The sequence below is a fragment of the Periplaneta americana genome, chromosome 15 (assembly GCF_040183065.1).
Source record: "Periplaneta americana isolate PAMFEO1 chromosome 15, P.americana_PAMFEO1_priV1, whole genome shotgun sequence".
NCBI lineage: Eukaryota > Metazoa > Arthropoda > Insecta > Blattodea > Blattidae > Periplaneta > Periplaneta americana.
The window spans coordinates 17,790,832-17,814,018 of record NC_091131.1 but is presented as its reverse complement, the minus strand read 5'-3'; the positions used below and the strand labels follow the sequence as shown (position 1 = coordinate 17,814,018).

At 34.5% G+C, this 23,187-nt stretch overlaps 1 protein-coding gene across 1 annotated transcript in view; it reads right to left on the bottom strand.

Moving 5' to 3' along the window:
• The window catches only part of LOC138714688 (soluble guanylate cyclase 89Db-like), a 111,109-nt gene that overhangs the window by 29,704 nt on the left and 58,218 nt on the right, over window positions 1-23,187 (bottom strand). The window contains exons 2-3 of the mRNA XM_069846751.1: window positions 22,093-22,298; window positions 19,884-20,077 (exon numbers count right to left, since the gene is read on the bottom strand). Of these exons, the coding sequence (XP_069702852.1) occupies window positions 19,884-20,077; window positions 22,093-22,298 (400 nt within the window). The remainder of the gene's footprint in view (window positions 1-19,883; window positions 20,078-22,092; window positions 22,299-23,187) is intronic.

The following is a 23,187-nucleotide window of genomic DNA, read 5'->3' as shown; positions in this document are numbered from 1 at the left end:
TTACCACAGTTGGTTTTGTCCCCCTTCTTAAAAATAGGTACAATTATGGACTCCTTCCATTGTTCTGGTACAATTTCCTTTTCCCAAATAGCAAGTACAAGTTTATAAATTTCGCTATATAATGCACTTCCACCCTCTTGTATTAATTCTGCTGGAATTTGATCGATACCTGGAGACTTGTACTTTTTCAGATTTTCTATCGCAATTTCGACTTCTTACTGATTGCATAATGTGAACCATACAGTTTTCTTGGAATACCGGTCTTCAAATTTGTTATATTCCACTTCATATCTTATGTGGGATTTCGATGACATTAAACATTCAATTGCAGAATTTGCAGCATTTTCAATATCTGAATCCTCGTTTGAACTCATTTTAACAATGTTTGTTTGTTTCTCCTAATACTGCTGTTCTTCTGTTGTAAACAAAAACCTATCGTATTCAAAACTAATAGAACAAACATAAACGAATCGCTTCTCGAAGGAAGAAACTAATAATGATACAATCGTCTCTCCACAAAAGAATGTTCAAAACTAATAAAAATAATACAATTACTTTCATTAAACAATTAATTTTTTATCGAAGTAGATAAAAGTTGTACACTGGGCTGCAACAGAAATGCCTATACGGAATTATACCGCTTTCCGAGGACTTTAGCAAACATGGCGAGGTGGAAAGCTATTTTCTTGAGATTAGTTTTTAAAAACATGTAAATGCGACTTTTATAACATGTTCACGTTATTACTCGTATTTCATATGAATTGATTTTAAAATAGCCATATACTTTTATTTTACAACATTAATAAGAATACTGCACGAAAATAGTGAAACTGCAGTTTATATGATATTCCACGGCCTTCTTTATTACCCATGGATACTGTCATTGTTACAATCGATATACCGTATACGGCCAGTTACGTTTCATATTGTATCAACAAAAAAAATATAAATATAAATAAACATATTTAAATATGCTTTGAATTTTGTACTTTCTTATACATTGAATTCTAGAACTTCTGGACAAATTGAATTTTCTATTATGTAGGCTCTCTTGTCAATTAGAACCAGAGCTAAAAAATCAATACAGAAAAGTAATTAGTTTTCACGTCCCTAGTTCGAATTGAAATCGGGTCAACGGAATTGTAGTTAGAGCCCCATTAGTTGAGCTATATGGCGATGGAATAAATGAAGGGATAAGAATGAAATGATCCAAAGCCATACTTTTATCAAGAAAGGTTTTATGTACGAGTTCATTTCTCACAAAAATAGAGGAGTTACTAGTAAAATATTATATAATTTACTCAACAAATAACAGAAATACACGCTGAAGAAGTTATGTTGCTGCACCTAATAGCATTGGACTCTCAGCTTTCAATACGATCCCCTGTAAAGTTTAGCCTTTGTGGCTTAGGACTGTATCATTCATTCCTTCAATTATCAAATTGTAGTGTTATTATAACCTACTCTACAGTAAAAAAAAACTATGAAAAATATTCAATTATTCTCAGAAATGCTAGTTTGTCGTGGAAGCAAGAATCTGTTGCAGCTCTTTGCTAACACCCTGTATATGCAAGTAACTGAAGGTACGTGTATGGTATTATGTAAATTTCTCTCGAATTGCTATCCACCCATTCAAATTGTCACCACTTTCGTGGATGTCGCTCGTGTAGCAGAGAAGCATTCGTAGCATTGCATTTCAACTAAAGAAATAGAATGAAACGAAGCGTTCAGCTCTAGTGTGTGTCGCTTTTTGTAAGTGATGTGCAGTGGAGAAGGTTCTTCGCTGCCTTCATTACTCGGTCTGTTGGTTTGTCTGGCTCTGAAGTGCAATCTACGTCATTTGAGCGAGGGAAAGACACAGGGTGTTTCGTGTCTCCAATTCCCTAATTGTGTTATCTGTAGCATCCACATTCCAGAATGTCACAATTCCACGTAATCTGCAGATAGAATTTTGTGATACCGAAGATTATTAATGAAATATATATAGTCTCTATGAAATTAATGAATAAATAAACAAATAAGTGATTAAATGAATAAATAAATTAATGAGTGAAAAGTGAATAATTGAAAAAGTGAATAAACGAATAAATAAATAAATGAATGAATAAGTGAATAATTGAATAAGTGAATAAATGAATAATTGAATGAGTGAATAAATGAATGAATAAATAAATGAATGAGTGAATAAGTGAATAACTGAATATTTGAATAAGTAAATAAATAAATTAATTAATTAAGACAATAAATCAAATGAATCAATAAATATATAAACTATGAAAAGTGAAAATATAAGTAAATAAATGAATGAATATACAAATAATTGAATGAATATGTAAATAAATTAATTAAGATATAAATAAATAAAATGAGTGACTAAATGAATGAGTAAATATTTAAGAAAGTAAATAAGTACATATTTAAATAATTAACTAAAGAAATATTTAAATAAATAAATTATGCTTATAAATATAGGATAGGATGATAATGAAAACGAAAACGAAGATAAAAATGTGAACGAAGTCGACAATGTAATGGAAACGAACACGACGATAAAGGAAACAGAGTCAACGATAATTGAAACGAAGTCAACGATGATAATGGAAATGAAGTCGATGATAATGAAAAAAAAGTCAACGATAGTAATAAAATCAAAGTCAACGACGATAATGGAAATGAAGTCAACGTTGATAATTAAAACAAAGTCATCGATGATAATGGAAGTGAAATCAACGATGATATTGGAAATAAAGTCAACGATGATAATGGAAGCGAAGTTAACGACGATAATGAAAACAAAGTCTACGATGATATTGGAAATAAAGTCAACGACAATGAAGCAAACGATGAAAACAGCCTTAACGAAGAATGATACTATGAAGAAATCTAAAGTGATAAAATTGACGACGGAAATGTCAGTAATGAAGAAGGTGAATATGGAAATGAATTTGAAGGAAACGATTGTAATGATTAAAAAGAAAATTTATTTTCACGACTTTGATGTTTATTAAGAAAATTAAATAAAAGAAGACAATAAGAAACATAATTGAATGTAACAACGGAGAATATATTATAAGAAAAATAATGATACAGAAATGGTTTAATTTATTCACTTGTATGTCTAATTATGCGGGATTATATTTATTTGTTATTTATTTGAGCCGTTGAGAGCAGAAGTGGTGTAAGTCAAAAATGGGTAATGAGGGTTAAAGTAAACATTCTGGAAAATACAGCGCAAAGTAGCAATTAATATTCAATTTATTTAAACTATTAGTAGTCAGTGGATAGCATGAATGACATATTAATTGCTACTTTGCCCTGTATTTTACAGAATTTTTACTTTAAACCTCATTACCCAATTTTGACTTACACACTTCTGCTCTGAACGGTTCATTTATTGGCATGTACTGAATTAGAGCAGCTGTACTCATATAACAATCATAAAATTAGGCCTTTGTTTGCCAGTTTCCAGTATCCAGCAGTAGGAAGTCATTTATGTAATGATTTTTCAACAGACAGCCAGAATTAATCATAAGTTGATTCAGTGATATTTTTGCTGGGGAAAACTGTTGTGGAGGATATTTTTTTGGAATTGATTTAGTTTCTTCATGCCATTTTTATTCCATTATTGCTCCATTAATAATAGAGTTTTACGTCATATTCATTGAACAGTATTAGTACAGTGAAACCTGTTCAAATCGGAACCTGGATAATCCGGAATCCTGTCTATTTCGGAACAATTTATTGGTCCCGGCGAAATTTGTATGTATTATGTGTAATTTTTCCCGAATAAAACGGAAACTGTCCAACGCGGAAACGGAAACTGTCTGCTACTGTTCAAAACGGAAACAATATTTTGGACACATTATAATATTTTGTAACTATATTTTTAAACAGGAATATACGAAATATGTAGGTCACTAAGATAAAAACAAGTTTTCTTTGCAAAATTCTAGAGGGTACGACACAAAAGTAACCAGAAAGCAACTGTTTATGTGCAAATAAATGAACTGTTGTGGGAGTGGGTTCTTCATGACCTTTCAAAGAACAAGTCAATTTCTGGATCTGTTCTGCAAACCAAGCTATTGAACTGGGAAAGAAATTAAATAAACCAGAATTCAAGCCTTCTAATAGATGGCTCCTAGTCTAATTAATTAATAATGTACAGTGATATGCAGTACTGTATTAGAGTATAGTGTTAGATATTAAATATAATGAGATTAATAAACTTCAGTAATGTTTAATGACTAATGAGTGAGTTATGATAATATTTATACAGAAAATGAGATTTTAATCAAGATGATTCACCAACGTAATAAGCGACAGAAAGCTGATTTATTGTGATGAGTGTTAAATGGAATATTTTGTACTTCTTGTAGTTTGTGACATGCCATTTTGTTTTCCATGTATATGAATGACAAAATATTCCATTTAATGTCACACTTAAATAATACGGAAACCTGTCCACAGCGGAAAAAAATTAGTACCATGTCACTTCCGTCTTGAACAGGTTTGACTGTAGTTGAAATAAAGGTGTTAATGAAATCTCGTTATGCAATTTCTGAAATCCCTGAATAACAAGTTCTTAACATGCGATTGGGGTTGCATCCGATTCATGCCATGTTCCCAGTACAGGGGTGTGTTTTGAATGTCCATAGAGATGGGGTGGTGCAATTCGACGCCTGTATAGGCGGTGATGTATAGATCCGCAAGAGCTTGTTAGTAAGAGTACCCAGCATCAGGTCGCAGTTCTTCCCCATAAATTGTTGTCGTGTGAACATGATAACGAACTATTTATGTTACACAACCCTGCAACACTCAGAATGTGTACTCAGTCAATTTAAAGTCTGATAATTACATGTTACTACCACAAATTTTACTTAAGGGAGCCAGGTAGTGATTAGAGGAGGGCCAAAAATCCAATTTTTTGTTTGGCGTTATAAAATAAAGTACAAAACTTGCTCTTTGAAACAATGTAAACATTGTGTGGGGGGTATTTCTGCAGATAAGCCTTTTAAATGACATCTTTAAATTTGGCGGTGCACATAACTTATACATTATTCCTTTTTTTCAATGCAGTTTTCCATTTGTTGACATTTTTCAAACTTAAGTGCACTTTTCTCTGAAACTGCTGAATAAATTTAAATTAAATTTTTACAGTGTTTTCTGCAGCCAGTGTTCTACATAGCAGACCTACGGGTTTAAGAATATTACACACATAACATGAGAAAAAATACAGGGTGTCCGGGACAAAATTTACCTATAAGAAAGTTTAATAACTCACCAAATAATTGATGGATGAAAATGCTGTTTGCGGGAATTGACAAAGGGACTTCCAAAGTTTCGAATGACCACTAATAAACTTCTATGTGTGCACCTCTTGTAGCGCGACAGATGTCCAGGCGATATTCAAGTTCTTGCCATGTGTTTCGTAACATCTCTGGAGTGACAGTAGAACAAGCGGCGACAATTCTCCGACGCAGATCCTCCAAATCTGCCACTACAGTCTTGTACATAATGTCTTTTATGTATCCCCAAAAAAAGAAGTCCAGTGGGGTTAGGTCTGGGGATCTGGGAGGCCATGCTGTAGTTCTACCTCGACCAATCCGTCGCTGAGGAAAGCATTCATTCAAGTGATCTGTAACATGTAATGCATAATGAGGCGGAGCTCCGTCTTGTTGGAAAACATATCCCTGTGGAATTTGAGGAATGGCGTAATTTTGCAGCATATCAAGATACACATTTCCATTGATAGTGTTTTCCACAAAAAAGAACGGTCCAATCACAGTTTCATGTGTAAGTCCGCACCAAACATGAATCTTAGGGCTGTCTCTTTCCAATTCCCTCACTACATGCGGATTTTCTGATCCCCAGATGCGACAATTATGCCTGTTGACGATCCTACAGACGTGAAAGGTGGACTCATCACTAAACACGACCTTCTGCAGATATCCATTTTCAATATCAATTTTCAACAGCATGTCACTAGCGAAATCATATCGTGCAGGCAAGTCGTTTGGTTTCAACTTTTGAACCAATTGAATCTTGTATGCATGCAGACGTAACCTCTTGTGCAGAACATCGTGGATAGTTGACTTTGGAATTGCAAGTTCCCTGCTGGCACGGCGAACAGACTTACACGGGCTCCGTTGGAATTCTACCGACTTGCGCTTCTGTCACTTTCTTCCCGCGTGGTGTTTTCTCTCAAGAAGCTTTCTATGCCAAGTTGTTATTGTGTGCCTATCTGGTGGTTGCTTCTCAGGCCACTGTTGTCTAAATCTTCTCTCCACTATCTTCGGATACTTGAATTCGGCAAGCCAATAGCAGCATTGAACGTTTTGTTGCACTGTGAACGCCATTTTAATTACAGCTATGTCAACAACAATGACCAAATGTTGCCAACATCACACATAAAACTTAAAATGTCCCTCTTTCATTTGCCGCAAATTTCATTTTCCTATCTACATTATTATGCGAGTTATTAAACTTTCTTATTGGTAAATTTTGTCCCGGACACAGTGTATTTATGCATTGAGAAACTGTAAAAAAAATATTAAACGAAGATCAATATTTTTTTAGTTTCACTAGGGGTGAAATATTTAACTAAATTTTGCTTTAGAATTTACAATACACATTACTAGATAACTTAAAAAAAAATGAAAGGTATAAGAGTGAAGATTTTAGTAAGTAATGTGCACCTGAAAAATGAGGTACAGTTAGCAAAATGGGAAAACATGTTATTACTTAGGGACTTTCTTTTTCACTTGGATATGAAACAAATTAGTTGTCTTTTATACCACTGGATTGAGAATGATTGATTGTATAAGCCTGGAAATATTTATTCCATTCGGAACACTAGAAGCCCAGAAATATTGCACTAAACTTTGGTGTTGAAATTTTTTAATCACACAGGCATCACTACCCAGTTCCCTTAAATGTTCGTCAGAATAATGAACGGCAATCCCAGCAATTCTCCATCATGATTATTCATTCCAAGTATAATGTGGATCCAAAACCTGTGGTGCACTATGGATAGTGTCTGATAATAAACTAGTGACATTTATTAAAATGTCAGAGGTAATAACTGCAAGTTAATATCTCCGCTATTACACAAAAAAAAATATTGGTATTTGTACGCAAGTTATATTATTTCATCATATGTCCAAATAAATTGACTCCTAGATTACTGAGTAGGCCTATGAACAAAATCCCACTAGTATTGTAGGAGAAATAGCTGTACAGATTCAGAAAGGTAGACAGCATCCTTATAAACTTCTCAAGTATTAAGTATGCTGAAAATGTGTCTCTAAGCGAAAATGTCGAAATCTATTTTATATCATTTTAATTACTCTTTTCAGTAATAGAGAAATTGTATAAAAGTTACGAAATAGGAAATGAAAAGAGAGAGAAATACAGAATTAAAAGTGCAAAAAGAAAATAACAACAATAATAATAATAGTAGTGGTAATAATGATAATAATAATAATAATAATAATAATAATAATAATAATAATAATCTATACTAATAATAAATCTGTAGCCGAAATTTTTCTGGTAATTTTCGATTTTCCAAAAATAATTGATCCTAACATATATAATTAAACACCCTGAAACCGAAAATCGCTTTTTTTTTATTTTTGTTTGTAGACCTATGTCTGTCAGTCTGTCTGTCTGTCTGTATGTATGTTTGTTACCTTTTCACGCGATAATGGATGAACGGATTTCGATGAAAATTGGAATATAAATTAAGTTCGTTGTAACTTAGATTTTAGGCTATATGGCATTCAAAATACATTATTTAAAAGGGGGCCTGAATTAAATAAATCGAAATATCTCGCTTATTATTGATTTTTGTGAAAAATGTTACATTACAAAAGTTTTTTTAAAAATAATTTGCGATAAGATTTATTCCTTCAAAAAGTTTGATAGGACTGATATTTAATGAGATAAATAAGTTTTAAAATTAAAATAACTGCCATCTAAGGCCGTGTAATGAATTAAAAAACAAATTACTTCGTCTATAAGGGGCCTTGGACACAACAATCGAAAGCTATGAAAGATAGCCTAAAGAGAATGTTTCTGTGTTTGTATGAAGTAATATCGGAAGCTAATCTAACCGATTTGTATAATAAATTATTATTTCACCATTGGAAAGTGTAGTTTCTCTAGATGGACATAATGCTATAATGTTATTACAGTAATTTCTGATATAATATAATATGTAATATTATATAATATAATTTCAGTTATTTGAAGGGTTCACAGCCATTTACTGAATACGTAGAAAACAAGGGTTAAAATCAAGTTATTATCATAATTCAATGGAAACCTATAAGAAGTAAAATAAAATATACACATTAAATCTAAATGATGTCAATCTTCATTAAACTATGGTTGCATATAATAAAAATTAAGAAACATGTTAAAGGAATTGTCATTGCACCAAATGAGTGTCTCTGGACCAAAATGATCGCATTTTAATTATTTGGATGCAATTTAAATTAAGTAACATATTAAACGATTTATCCTTCTATCAAACACGAATGTTCCCTGGATCAAATGTCCTATTTTAATTATGTAATTACTTTATATTTATTTCTAACGGGTGCAGCGGAGCGCACGGGTACGGCTAGTAATAATAATAATAACAATAATATAAACAATTAAATAAATATTACCTTAAACGCTCCAGCAATATTCTTAATACTTTATTTGTGCCGTTTTCAAGGCGTTGAAGTCAGACGTGAACGTGTTTGTGACATGATACCTTACCGGTATGCGGGGGCTTGAATTCTCGTCACAACAGACCACGTTGTACTGTATGGCTGCTTTCTTTAGACTGGAACTCATTCTACTAAATCGGCGGAGCAGTGTAGTGCAATGGACCTACCCAAGCGGCCTACGTGCGAGGACAGCCCCAATCGGTGCCCTCCTCTGAAAGAGGAACTAAAAGATAGATAGCCTATTATGAAATGTTAACGTTTGCTGTCATGTGGTGTGGCTTTGCAATAGATTTCTCCTGATTTGCCTCGCGATTCCTCTAAGCTGTTACACTTGTGTACTGACACAGGAAGAAATAAAAACTTTAGGCAGTATTTGTGATTGTCAGTATTTTGTTTGGACGGCAAGCAGTTAGGGGTTGGGGACGGATTCGGCGACCTGCGTCACTGTGACCTAGATTGTTGCAATCTACTCAAAGTTCCCGTGGGAGTACGAGGAAGGTCAGTGCTTCAATTACAGCCGCCTCCCCCAATGGGCTTCATCCTATCACTCCGCGTGATTGGATTTCCAAAGAGGAGAAAGGAACCTGCACTGCACGCTATCCGCGGTTGTGCTGTGATACGCAATCCAAGTACAGCAATTGTAGCTTGGGTAACGAAATCTTTGATTCGTTTATATCCTGTCAGTCAATTTAAGTGAGCATTGTATTATGATGATAAATGATTGAAAGAATTTTAGTTTTGTCCTTTAAATGTGCAGAAATTTGATCCGAACAAATGCAACATTTTAAAATTCCTTTGCAGAACGAAAAGTTACATTTGTTCGGATCAAATTTCTGCACATTTAAAGAACAAAACTAAAATTCTTTCGATCATTTATTATCATAATACAGTGATGTTTAAGGAGCGGATTCCTAAGTAATTAAATATTCTTTTTGCGTGTGATAAAACACAGTTAACGAAATTAAAAATTCCGAACAATGAAGTTTCAAATTTAAAACCCGAATTTTATTTCACATAAAAACACATATTTTCAGTAAATCTATTATAAACACATAAATCTTGGAGTTTTTTACTTAAATAATTTTTTACAAGAACTTTTAAATATTTTAAAACTAAACCAATTATATCACTCAGAAGTACGTTATCTTTTTTAAGAATTCTTGGTTGCTTCGTGTTTCTAAGCGCTGTGTGGTGTATCCGTGATCCATTTTCGTAATAGTATCGCCTCAAGTTCTGAGAACTGCTAGGCAGCATATCAATGTTATTATTAGAGAATAAATTAACATGGACACATAATTAGGAATGTTTATTGTTGCTGAAGATGATTTCATTCCATGCTTTGTTTGTGAAACACAACAGATAAGAGCTCGGGTATAAACATTAATTAATTTAAACAAATCTCTCGCCTCTCGCAAGGCAATACATCTTGTTGTGATTCCCTATTATCGGGCTTCGTCAATCGATATCCTTCAAGATATACTGAAAGATGGTTGTTTAAAAACGATTTGGCTTTCCTATTAGCAAATCTAAGTTTTTTGTGTGACACCATAAAAAAACTCGAAACATCCAAAAACCTGTTGTCTGAAACAGGGAGGTGCGTGCCGTGGAAATTACACTAGACTCGCTACCAGGTTCAGAAGTACAAGTACTATGGGACAAATTCCAGAATGTGTTTGGGAAAAACAGTGGATATAAAAAAAATGTGTAAAGTTGCTCAAGTATTGGAGGCTGTGCCTGTAGGTGAAATTGACGGTGTTTGTGTTTGTGACATTCCTCTCGTTAAATATGCACGTCTGACGTCCTGTGATATGGAAAGATCGTTTTCACAGTATAAGTCGTTTTCAGAGATAATCGGCATGCATTTGTGATGGAGAATTTGGAGATGACCTTTGTTGTTCACTGCAATTCTCGGCCAACTACTAGCACTCAAGTGTGGTTGATGAGTACGTAGTAATATTTTTTTCCCCAAACTAAGTAAGGTATTTTTGTGCGAGATCGTGCGTATTTGCTTGTTTTCCGCACAAAACCAATACGCGGTAAGTGTGAAATACCACATTCAGCATTCCCAACGTAACACACATAACAATTTCCCTCTTCTTACCGCTTAAGCGCGACATTCATTTTACTGCTTTAGGCTTAACATATTATTTTTAGAGACGTTTAACATAGTAATAATTATAAATTGGAAACTTACCACTGCAATTTCACCTAAATTGCAATGTTAATTATTGTTTTTAAATATTTGCAAAAATTAAGTAAAGTCTACTACTCCACGAAACTTATTGCAATTCCTGATACAAGTAATATTAAGGAAGCCGTGAAAAAATCAACAAGATTCCGATGCCGATGTTATTACTGCAATATGTTATATAAATAATATTGTTAAAATATTAAAATGAAAAATAAATCATTACATAACCTTACTGTTTGTTTTAAGTTCGCATTTATAGACTGGGGGAGAAAAAAGACAGACGTATATCACGGCCTGCTGGAGTATAGTAAACACAGAAAACATTTTATAGCAACAATGTGAAGAAAGATATTTTGGTTTTTCGAAGTTGGCGTCATTAAACAGAAATCAACATGGAGATTTCATTGCAACTAATTAGAAATTCGTCTTTCAGGTATGTAATAAACGATCTTCGCACAAAATAATGTACGACACACGAGCGGTATGTTTGTTTTCATGTTCTCGGAAATTAAAAAAGCTAAACTACGTTTCGCTTTTTCAATCTTTTCCTCGACCATGAAAACGTCAACATACCGCTCTCGTAACGTATATTACTATTGTCATATTTAAAAAAATAATATTTCTTTATTTTTAGCAAATACTTTCGTACTTTTTAGCACATAAAAATAAATATATTTACATTTTTAGCACATAAAAATCCGCTCCCTAGTGATGTTTTAAATCGACTGAGCATATTTAATCAATGGTTTTACCAAAACACGCTATGAAATATTTCATATAGAATAATTTCGTTTCGAAAAGGAAGCAAAACCGAGCAAAATTGTATTAAACTCTTTTATTAGAAATATCTCAAAGAATATTCCCCTGAAATTAATGGCACTAATTAAGGTTCACCTGTATATAGGTATGCATGTTTAATAAACACAATAGCTATCCTAACACTAAAAACTACGCCAATAATAACACAGTACACTGACTTCGTAACTGTAATAAACAAGACTGAAAATTCAGATGGTTTAAAATGTAACCAATCAAGATCGACCGGCAGATCACCAACCTTCAAAGAAACAAATTACTTACTTACTTACTTACTTACTTACTTACTTACTTACTTACTTACTTACTTACTTACTTACTGACTTTTAAGGAACCCGGAGGTTCATTGCCGCCCTCACATAAGCCCGCCATCGGTCCCTATCCTGAGCAATATTAATTCATTCTCTATCGTTATATCCCACCTCCCTCAAATCCATTTTAATATTATCCTCCCATCTACGTCTCGGTCTCCCTGAAGGTCTTTTTCTCTCCGGCCTCCCAACTAACACTCTATATGCATTTCTGGATTCACCCATACGTGCTACATGCCCTGCCCATCTCAAACGTCTGGATTTAATGTTCCTAATTATGTCATGTGAACAATACAATGCGTGCAGTTCTGTGTTGTGTAACTTTCTCCATTCTCCTGTAACTTCATTCCTCTTAGCCCCAAATATTTTCCCAAGCACCTTATTCTCAAACATCCTTAACCTATGTTCCTCTCTCAAAGTGAGAGTCCAAGTTTCACAACCATACAGAACAACCGGTAATATAACTGTTTTATAAATTCTAACTTTCAGATTTTTTGACAGCAGACTGGATGATAAAAGCTTCTCAACCGAATAATAACAGGCATTTCCCATATTTATTCTGTGTTTAATTTCCTCCAGAGTATCATTTATATTTGTTACTGTTGCTCCAAGATATTTGAACTTCTCCACCTCTTCAAAAGATAAATTTCCAATTCTTATATTTCCATTTCGTACAATATTCTCGCCACGAGACATAATCATATACTTTGTCTTTTCGGGATTTACTTCCAAACCTATCTCATTACTTGCTTCCAGTAAAATTCCCGTGGTTTCCCTAATATCTTGTGGATTTTCTCCTCATATTCACGTCATCCGCATAGACAAGCTGCTGATGTAACCCGTTCAATTTCAAACCCTCTCTGTTATCGTGGATTCAAGGAAACAACTACCTAAAATATACATAAAGTAATTTAATTTAGGTACTGAAAAGTAGTATCAAATTAAAGTGTAATATTGTATAAATAATACTTCTTAGTTTAAAAAAAGTCTCTGATCTCCGGGGGACACATCCTGCTATCCTGAGGGGCAAATTCCCCACCCAGGACCACCCCCTAAATTCATCAGTGCTATTAGACTATCAATTCGGAATTACAAACTGAGTGATACTGTAATAAAATCCGAACTCGCCGAACGAATCCTTTGCAGTAAATGAGCGCCTACCTTAATGGTAGTAAAACTGACAGAAGGAAACTTCATTTATTATTTTTATAAGTGTGTATAATTAATGCCAATTAAGTCGCTAGGATGTGATCGATGTTGTGAAGGTGTGTTCCGCAGGACCCTCTCACAACCCTATCAGCATTGGCAAATATACACGATAACGTTTACTAAACCAGAGCCGATGCGATAAGATGAGTCAACACTGTTGTTCAAGTGTCGGCCGGGTCAAAACCCCGTGTGTGTAATTACAAACTTCAGGGATTAATTACTTCTTGTTTAGATAATGACGTTTTCAGTCAAAAGTTCTGTAGAGTCGGTTGAATTTCACATGAACTGGAAATGAAATGCTTTGCCTTTGCAGAAGTCTTAGGATGTCGTGTTTAGAAGATGAATAAGTTAAGAATAAAGTAAAAGCTGCTGATATTACTTTCACTATGATTGGGAAGAAAAGTTTGAATTAGATTGACTATTTATTGAGGAAGAGAAATGATCGCTAACTTAGAAAAAGAAGTAGGCCCTACCACTTACTATAGTCCAGGCCTGCACAAACAGCGCTCAACGAGCGCGCGCGCTCCTTCGGAGCGGGAGAGCTGTGTTTACCGCTCGCCGAAACGGAGAGGAAGATACGTCAGAATGACAGACTTGCTGTAGGTAGAGGAGAGGGAAACGACCACTCAGCTATCTAGTGGAGTGCAGTGTGTAGGCCTATTCTCAGTAACTGTTTCACGTTGCTTACCTACTGCTACAGTACAGTATGGAGGAATCTAAAAGACGGAACATAACATTTAACAATTTACAGCTCGAACTTATTGATCTTCAATGTGACTTAAGGGCTAAAGATCGTTTGAATAATAGTACTAGCGTGGTTGAGTTTTACAAGACTAAACATTAGCAATAATATCCACGACTACACAGGCTGGCTGTGAAAATGATTGCTCTGTTTGGCTCAACATTTATATTTGTGAGCAATTGTTTTCTATAATCAACTTTAATAAAGACAGACATCGAACATCTGTAACTGATGTTTCATTACGATCAGTAGGCTACTGTTCCTTTCAGCTGCCAACAGCATAAAACCTCGTTTTGATGTACTGATAAATAAAAATATAACAAAATGATATTGTACATTTAAATAGCTATAGAATTTCTATTACTTCTGTAAAATAAATATTTTAGCTAATAGCTATAGAATTTCTATTACTTCTGTAAAATAAATATTTATTTATTAATTAATAATAGTCCAAGATAGTTTTGCAAACACTGAACGGGAATTCATTTCATAAGCACTCGTAATAGTACTTCCTTTTGTGTATATTTTGTACGAGATCACCCCTTCTTCCAGTCCACCCTTATACAGAGCGCAGCTAATATCTGCATTCCGCTCATGAGCTGTGAGCCGGCTCGGAGAGCGCAAACCTTGTGCAGGCCTGCTATAGTCGGTTCAATATATCTTGAGATACTAAATTTATCTCCCATTGATTCATGTATGTATGCGTATTTATTCACACTGCAAATGGGTAAGTACCCGGTGGCAGTGGTAACTAATTACACTCAATAATTACAATAATAATAAAATACAGTCATAATATTAATAATAAAATAATAATAGCAATATATAATAATATTAACAAGGAGCATCCTAAATTAAATGAATCACTTAATATAACTTAATTAATTAAAGTAAATCTGATTTATATCTTAACCCTAAGTTAGAACTTAAAACCACGAGTATATATGATATATGATCAAACTTGCGTAAGTACCTTTCAGCACTACACTCATTTCGCTATCAGTTCACTCACTGCACTGGAACTAAGTCACATTTTACTGACACTATCCTGATTTCACTAACACTTCAAAAACATTTCTCTGTTCAAACACTTTGCACTGCCACTGTAAACTATAGAACTTCACTGACACAAACACACTTCACTGTCACAACACATTTCACAGACACAACACACTTCTTCACTGATATAACATTTCAAATAACAGAACATCAATTACCTCATTATTCCGTAGAATTGTACTTACTATATTAACCTCAAATCGCTAGCCTAGACCCTGTTACAAGCAATTTAGGACGTTCACTATAACTCACACCCGTTCACTATAACTCTACTTTTCTGCCACTATAACTCTCAGAATTTACTTATAAGCTCACTGCACTTTCACTACAACACACTGCACACCCAATATAAATCACTGGAGATTCACTATGTTTCTCTGCTTACTCACTATACTTGTAAAACCACAAAAAGTCTGCATAATGTATTACCGTCTATTACTAAAGTTCTTAAGGCTATTTTTAAATACACTTTTTGGTTCTTTACTTCACTTCTTTGCTTCATCACTTGCTTAAATTTTGTGATTTTCTAGCTGTTCGGTTCATTTTACAACTGACAACACTTCTTGAATACACGCATGGTACAGATATCACGATAGTCATTTTGTAACTGTTGGATTAGCACAATTGCAGATGTTGATGACGGAGAAAAATTCACCGCGGCGCTGAGGATCGAACCCGGGACCCCTAGTTCTATGCACTGGGTGTTTCACCACTGAGGCACTCCGAGGCTCAATCCACAGCACTGGATCGAATCTTTCTCCTTTGTTTTTTTTTTTTTCTTTTTCCCAATCTCCCCATCTTTCAAACTGTGATTATATAACAATTTTTCTGTTATGAAAACGTGCTGAAAAATTACATTTTTTGTAGGAAAAAATTAATTACTCCAGAATTTTGGAATGAAGTTAAATATTATCTCAAGTCATTCTCCCACATCCAAATAATGTGCCACTTCACGTCCACACTCCTGAATTTTGAACCATTTTCACTTTTTTTAAGAGAGAAAGCTAACCTTTCCACACTTGTAACAAACTCCACAACTGTTTACTAAAATGGAGGGAATAAGCTAATTGACCAACATCAACAAGTCCCAATGTTATGACGTAAGTGACACTGGCGGCCCCGGATCAATTTGGTGCGAATTTCAAACTCAAGAGAATCTTAGAAAATGACAATTTTTCCTAAACAAAATGAAGACAAAAATCTGGACTTTAATGCTTGAACGAGGTGTCACAATTTGTTTAAACAAAAAGTAATATTTGCACAGGAAGCCTTTGAGATATATCTAACTCTATCCCAAAATTCCTTGACCATAAGTACATTCATTCTGGAGTAATTAATTTATTTCCTACAAAAAATGTAATTTGTCAATAAGTTTTCATAACAGAAAAATTGTTATAAAATCCATAGTTTGAAAGATAGAGAGATTGGGTTTAAAGTAAAAACTTCATTTTTCACAGGCATTAGGTCCCTGTATAAACATCAGAGGGTTTCACTTAAATATAAGAGTCAAGAGTGAAAATCACTTTTGAAAGGGTGTCCTTAAATTTTGGTAGAACCTGTACTTTAAGGAACTTGGTAGGGTTTGTCAGCTGTGTCGTATGCTATACCTAACCTCCGAATGAATTGAATTTTCTTCAGAACCATACCAGGTAGAAAAGCAAAATTTTCACTGATTACAAAACAGACCTTTCTGAGTTGATTAATACCTACAATAAGTACAGTAGTAGCAAAAAAACCGGACCGACTCTTGTAGCTGATTTCAGAGCCTTGTTCACTCAGATCACGATAGACTGGTAACTAAGACTTTCGTGGTTCGAATCCTGCCTGAGAAGGAAACTTTTTTTTTTGTTCCTTATTGAAATTTATTCCCAATACTTTTCAATTGCAGCGATATTTTACTACTTAATTAACTTATTATTCCCACAACATGAATTTTACCAACAATCTAAAAGTATTGGGAATAAATTTGAATAAGAAACAAAAAAAAAGTTTCCTTCCTAGGCAGGATTCGAACCACGAAAGTCTTAGTTACGAGTCTTTCGTGGTCTGGAGAGAACAAGGCTCTGAAATCAGCTACAAGGGTCGGTCCGGTCTTTTTGCCACTACTGTACATAACTAGGATTTTTTTTTTCAGTTGAAAATAATAAAAATTTCCTTTGTAATTTTTTTTCTATTTTTGGCACCATTTACTCAAAAACTATTTGTCGAAACTTAGTGAAAATTTTATATACAATTTTGTTAATAGTTTGATATTATAGATAAAGGCTTTTTTATATAAAGTCTTCATTCTTATTTTTAATTATCGATTAACTTGCAAACAAATATAGCACGACACTTGTTATATTTATTCTTAATATCCACGTATCAAAATAGTAATATGCGTTACAGGAGCGGTACTGTATGTTGAAGTTTTCATGTTCGAGGAAAAGTTTGAAAAAGCGAAACGTAGTTGAGCTTTTTTAATTTCCGAGAATTGAAAGAAAACATACCGCTCGTGTATCGTACATTATTTTGTGCGAAGATCGTTTATTACATACCTGAAAGAGGAATTTCTAATTAGTTGCAATGAAATCTCCATCTTGGTTTCTGTTCAATGACGGCAAATTTGCAAAACAAAAATATCTATCTTCAACATTGTTGCTTTAAAATATTTTCTGTGTTTACTATACTCCAGCAGGCCGTGATATACGTCTGTCTTTTTTCCCCCCGTCTATGATGAGTCTGGAATCTTGTTGATTTTTTCACAGCTTCCTTAATGTTACTTGCATCACGAATGCATTAACTTTAGTGGAGTTGTAGAGTTTACTTAATTTTTGCAAATATTTAAATACAATAATTAACAGTGCAATTTAGGTGAAATTGCAGTGGTAAGTTGCCAATTTATAATTATTACTATATTGAACGTCTCTAAAAATAATATGTTAAAAGCCTAAAGCAGTAAAATCAATATGTCACTTAAGCGGTAAGAAGAGGGAAATTGTTACGTGTGTTAGGTTGGGAATACTGAATGTGGTATTTTAGACTTTCCGCGGATTGGTTTCGTGCGGAAACTAAGCAAATACGCACGATCTCGCACAAATGAATATTTTCTCTTCTAATATGTATTGCATTGCCACGAACTAAATGGAACTGCACTGAATGGAATTCGTCTGTATATTAATACTAGTGGCTTGTGCAGCAAATACTGCTGCAAACTAAGTTCGTTAGACGTTGAAATAAAAATTTTTCAGATTTATTTTCAATGAAGAATACTTGTCTTTTTGATAGTTATTTGCTTCCATAATAATGAAACATACTCCCTCTGAATGGATTTTTTTTAGGCCAAATACTTTTTCTTGAACCTATCCAACTTCAGTTTTTGAGTTTAAACGCGAAAACGCAAGTATCAATGTCAGGACGATAGCAGTAGCTATTTCAGGTTATTGTGGATTGTAGGCAAAAGTTAAAAAAAAATGTCAGGTTTGCTAAGCTTTCGAACAATAGCATTTTCGTGTAGCTGCTGCATGTAGAACTTGAAATGTAGAGCCTAAAATCATTTTATCCTACTAAGAGATCTTGCTGAAATTATCTGGAGACTACAAAATTTTCTAGGCCTCTTATCCTATCAGTAAGTAATACCTTTTGATCTTTCCTTAGGAACTTTAATTTTTGCGCTCTCTCGAGCCAATACTGAAGACAATGACACAGATCAATATCTACACTACACCGCCATTAAGTATATGAAAATGACCCAACCCCACTGGGTTAATAAGTATAAAAATATTTGATTTTTAATAACAATATTATTACCTCACTTAAGTTTTGTAGTTATATATAGCAGCCAGTCAGTAAATTATAGAAATGAAGATCTAAATTAAGATATTCTCTACATTTACTTACATAACCACAAAACGTTTCACTTTCATGTCATCAATATAGCATCAATATTATGTACAATTAATGAAAAAATAGATGCATCATGATATTAACTATAATAATATTTAATTTCTAATGGTAATAATGTCATCAAACCACCTCAAGTTTCGTAGATTTGAATATCCAATACACAGCTGTACTCAGAAAATTATACACTGCAGAATCAGTTTTTAATAACAAATTGAATTGAGCTCTAAATATGTCGGCAATCCTGCAGGTCATGGCCTTCGTGTAAGAGCCTGTTGTTTATTGTAGTGTGTGTTTTATTCTGAAATTTAATCAAGTCGGCCGTGATTCTATAAAATTAGTTCTCAAAACTGACAACAGATGGATTTTGGAAAATAGGAAAATTATGTAGGAAAATTGAAATTTCACTGAAAACTACTACTTTTCCGAAAAAGTTTGGATGCCAGGTATGAAAATGAGGGGTCACTCATTAAAATACGTTCAGCCGTTTTCCCGTAATTTCCATTACCAGTTCAAATTATATATATAGATGCTCTTTGACACCACTTCAACCTGTGTTATCTGTCCATATTACACAACATAAATCCTTTTCACGTTCGGTTCAAAGGAAATGTACATACCATTTCCTTCGCAGTTGTCTTCGATCTCTTTACCTGAGCGAAACCTGTTTTCTAGCGAACGCTCTGTGCAGAGAAGTCCACTTCATCGTTGAGCGTTATCCTCGTCGTAGTCAATGCAACTTTACGAGATATTTTTTTGCGCATGAAGTAATGAATAGGCCTCCATTGTTCTATATTCTACCAAAACTAATAAAGCACGATTTGCAAGTTGTCTTCGCCCAGGCAAAAAAACATTGACTGAGGCTATGAAAAGTGTTTTTCTTTCCGTAGAATTGAATGCAATCTCTCAGGAAGTAGCAAATTGCACCGTGCTCACTGTTTTGCTGTACTTGCCCATGAAGTAGTGGATGAGGCCTTGACGAGTGCTTCTGTACACCAGCACCACGCCCTGCGGATCCACATGCGTGATGTACATGGACGGGCTCTTCATTTTTGGGTACGTGAACCGCATCTGCATGTGGATGTTGTCCACGTTCTGCAGGAAGTCGGAGAAGTAGCGGCCCGTCGCTCGAATCGTCAGGTCGTACCTGCAATACGAACGGCCTTTTTGAACTATGCGGGAGAGAGTCGGGAGTGTTACTTTTTGCTGTCAGTCATTGCCTGATCGATGAATTGATTGATTAATTAATTCATTCATTCATTGAAGCGAGATTTGTGGTTTTATTTGGTAGATTGCTTTATTCATGATTGGTTGCTTGATTGATTGAACAAAGATTTGTGGGTTTATTTGGTAGATTGGTTGATTGATAGAACCGAGATTTGTGTTTTTATATAGTAAATCGGTTAATTAATTAATATATCTATCTATCTATCTATCTATCTATCTATCTATCTATCTATCTATCTATCTATCTATCTATCTATCTATCTATCTATCTATCTATCTATCTATCTATCTATCTATCTATCTATCTATCTATCTACCTACCTACCTACCTACCTACCTACCTACCTACCTACCTACCTACCTACCTACCTACCTACCTACCTACCTACCTACCTACCTACCTACCTACCTACCTACCTACCTATCTATCTATCTATCTATCTATCTATCTATCTATCTATCTATCTATCTATCTATCTATCTATCTATCTATCTATCTATCTATCTATCTATTTATTGAACCGAGATTTCTGGTTTTATTTGGTAGATTGTTGATTGATGATTGGTTGGTTGATTGAACCGAGATTCATGGTTTTATTTGGTAGATTGTTGATTGATGATTGGTTGAATAATTGATTGAACCGAGATTTGTGGATTTATTTAGTACATTGGTTCATTGATTACTGAACCCGGATTTGTGGTCTTAATTAGTAGATTGGTTGGCTGATTGATTTATTTATTGAACCGAGATTTGTGCTCTTATTTGATAGATTAGTTGATTGGTGATTGGTTGTTTAATTGATCCGAGATTTGTGGTTTTATTTAGTAGATTGGTTGACTGATTGTTGGTTGGTTGATTGATTTAACCCAGATTTATGTTTTTATTTAGTAGATTGGTTGATTGATTTGTTGAACCGAGATTGGTGGTTTTAATTAGTAGATTGATTGATTGATTGATTCAACCGAGATTTGTTGTGTTATTCAGTAGATTAGTTGATTGATTTATTGAACCGAGATTTGTGGTTTTCTTTAATAGATTGGTTGATCTATGATTGGTTGTTTGATTGAACTCAGTTTTATGGTTTTATATAGTAAATTGATTGGTTGAACCGAGATTTGTAATTTATTTAGTAGATTGATTGAATGAATCGAGATTTGTGATTTTATTTAGTAGATTGATTGAATGAATCGAAATTTGTTATTTTATTTAGTAGATTGATTGAATGAATCGAGATTTGTGATTTTATTTAGTAGATTGATTGAATTAATCGAGATTTTTTATTTTATTTAGTAGATTGATTGATTGAACCGAGATTTGTGATTTTATTTGGTAGATTGATTGAATGGATCGAAATGTATGATGTTATTTAGTAGATCGATTGAATGAATCGAGATTTGTGATTTTATTTAGTAGATTGGTTGATTGAACCAAGATTTGTGATTTTATTTAGTAGATTGATTGAATGGATCGAAATGTATGATATTATTTAGCAGATCGATTGAATGAATCGAGATTTGTGATTTTATTTAGTAGATTGATTGATTGAACCGAGATTTGTGATTTTATTTAGTAGATTGATTGAATGGATCGAAATGTATGATGTTATTTAGTAGATTGATTGAATGAACCGAGATTTGTGATTTTATTTAGTAGATTGATTGATTGAACCGAGATTTGTTATTTTATTTAGTAGATTGATTGATTGTACCGAGATTTGTGATTTTATTTAGTAGATTGGTTGTTTGATAGACCGATAGACGAACGAGTTGGTGCGACATTCCTGTTGACATGTTCATTCGGCTTTTAACATTGCAGGAACGAACAAAAGTGAAACTGGAATTTTTTTATTTTTACTCTGTTCTGTGAAAAAAACAAGTAATGAAGGAAAACAGGCTGCACTTTCCTTGAACAACGAGAGTATACTTGATACGTACCCGAAATTGCTGAAGAATCGCACAAAACAGCGGCCGAAGAACTGCATGAAGTCGTCCATGGTGGCGCCCTCCCCCGTGAGTTCTGCGCAGGCGGCGGCCAGACTGGTCATCAGATGGTCGGGGTAGATGTGGTGCGTGTTGAACACGGCGAACTTGCAGCCAGCGTGCTCCAGCACTTGTTGCCACATCTCCTCCCCGTACTCCAGCTGCAACAATCCATGCTTTGATTCGCGTATTTCACAGACGATGCTAACTTGTTCATAAACTCTGATCGTAATACTTCACTTTGATTGAAATATGATGTACGGATAACTCGCTTAATTCTTTAAAAATTCACTGCTCATAATGTATCAAAATGTTTAATACTGAATGCTTTTAATACACTTTTGCTAGAAAAACTCTACAAACTGTAAAATTTATATAATTTCAAGGCAAAAAATTGTTCCGGGGCCGGGTATCGATCCCGGGACCTCTGGTTTAAAGTACCATCGCTCTCCCAACTGAGCTACCCGGGAACTCCACCCGTCACCGTCTCAATTTTTCCCTTGAAATTATTCAAATCTGCTTTACAGGGAGCTTCACCTGAAAGACTAGATTTGTATAATATATACGTCACTGTGTACGCTAACAGAAAAACCACAATTCCAAGTCACACAGAGTTTGTGTGCACTCGATGTGGGTCTCTGGCATTTCGTCAGCCCACGCGAGTTGTGTGGATATAAAGGGAATGGTTGAGACGGTGTCGGGCGGAGTTCCTGGGTAGCTCAGTTGGGAGAGCGCTGGTACGTTCAACCAGAGGTCCCGGGACCGATACCCGGCGAAATTATTCAAATCTGCTTTACAGGGAGCTTCACCTGAAAGACTAGATTTGCATAATATATACGTCACTGTGTACGCTAACAGAAAAACCACAATTCCAAGTCACACAGAGTTTGTGTGCACTCGATGTGGGTCTCTGGCGTTTCGTCAGCCCACGCGTGTTGTGTGGATATAAAGGGAAAAGTTGAGACGGTGTTGGGTGGAGTTCCCGGGTAGCTCAGTTGGGAGAGCGCTGGTACGTTCAACCAGAGGTCCCGGGACCGATACCCGGCGAAA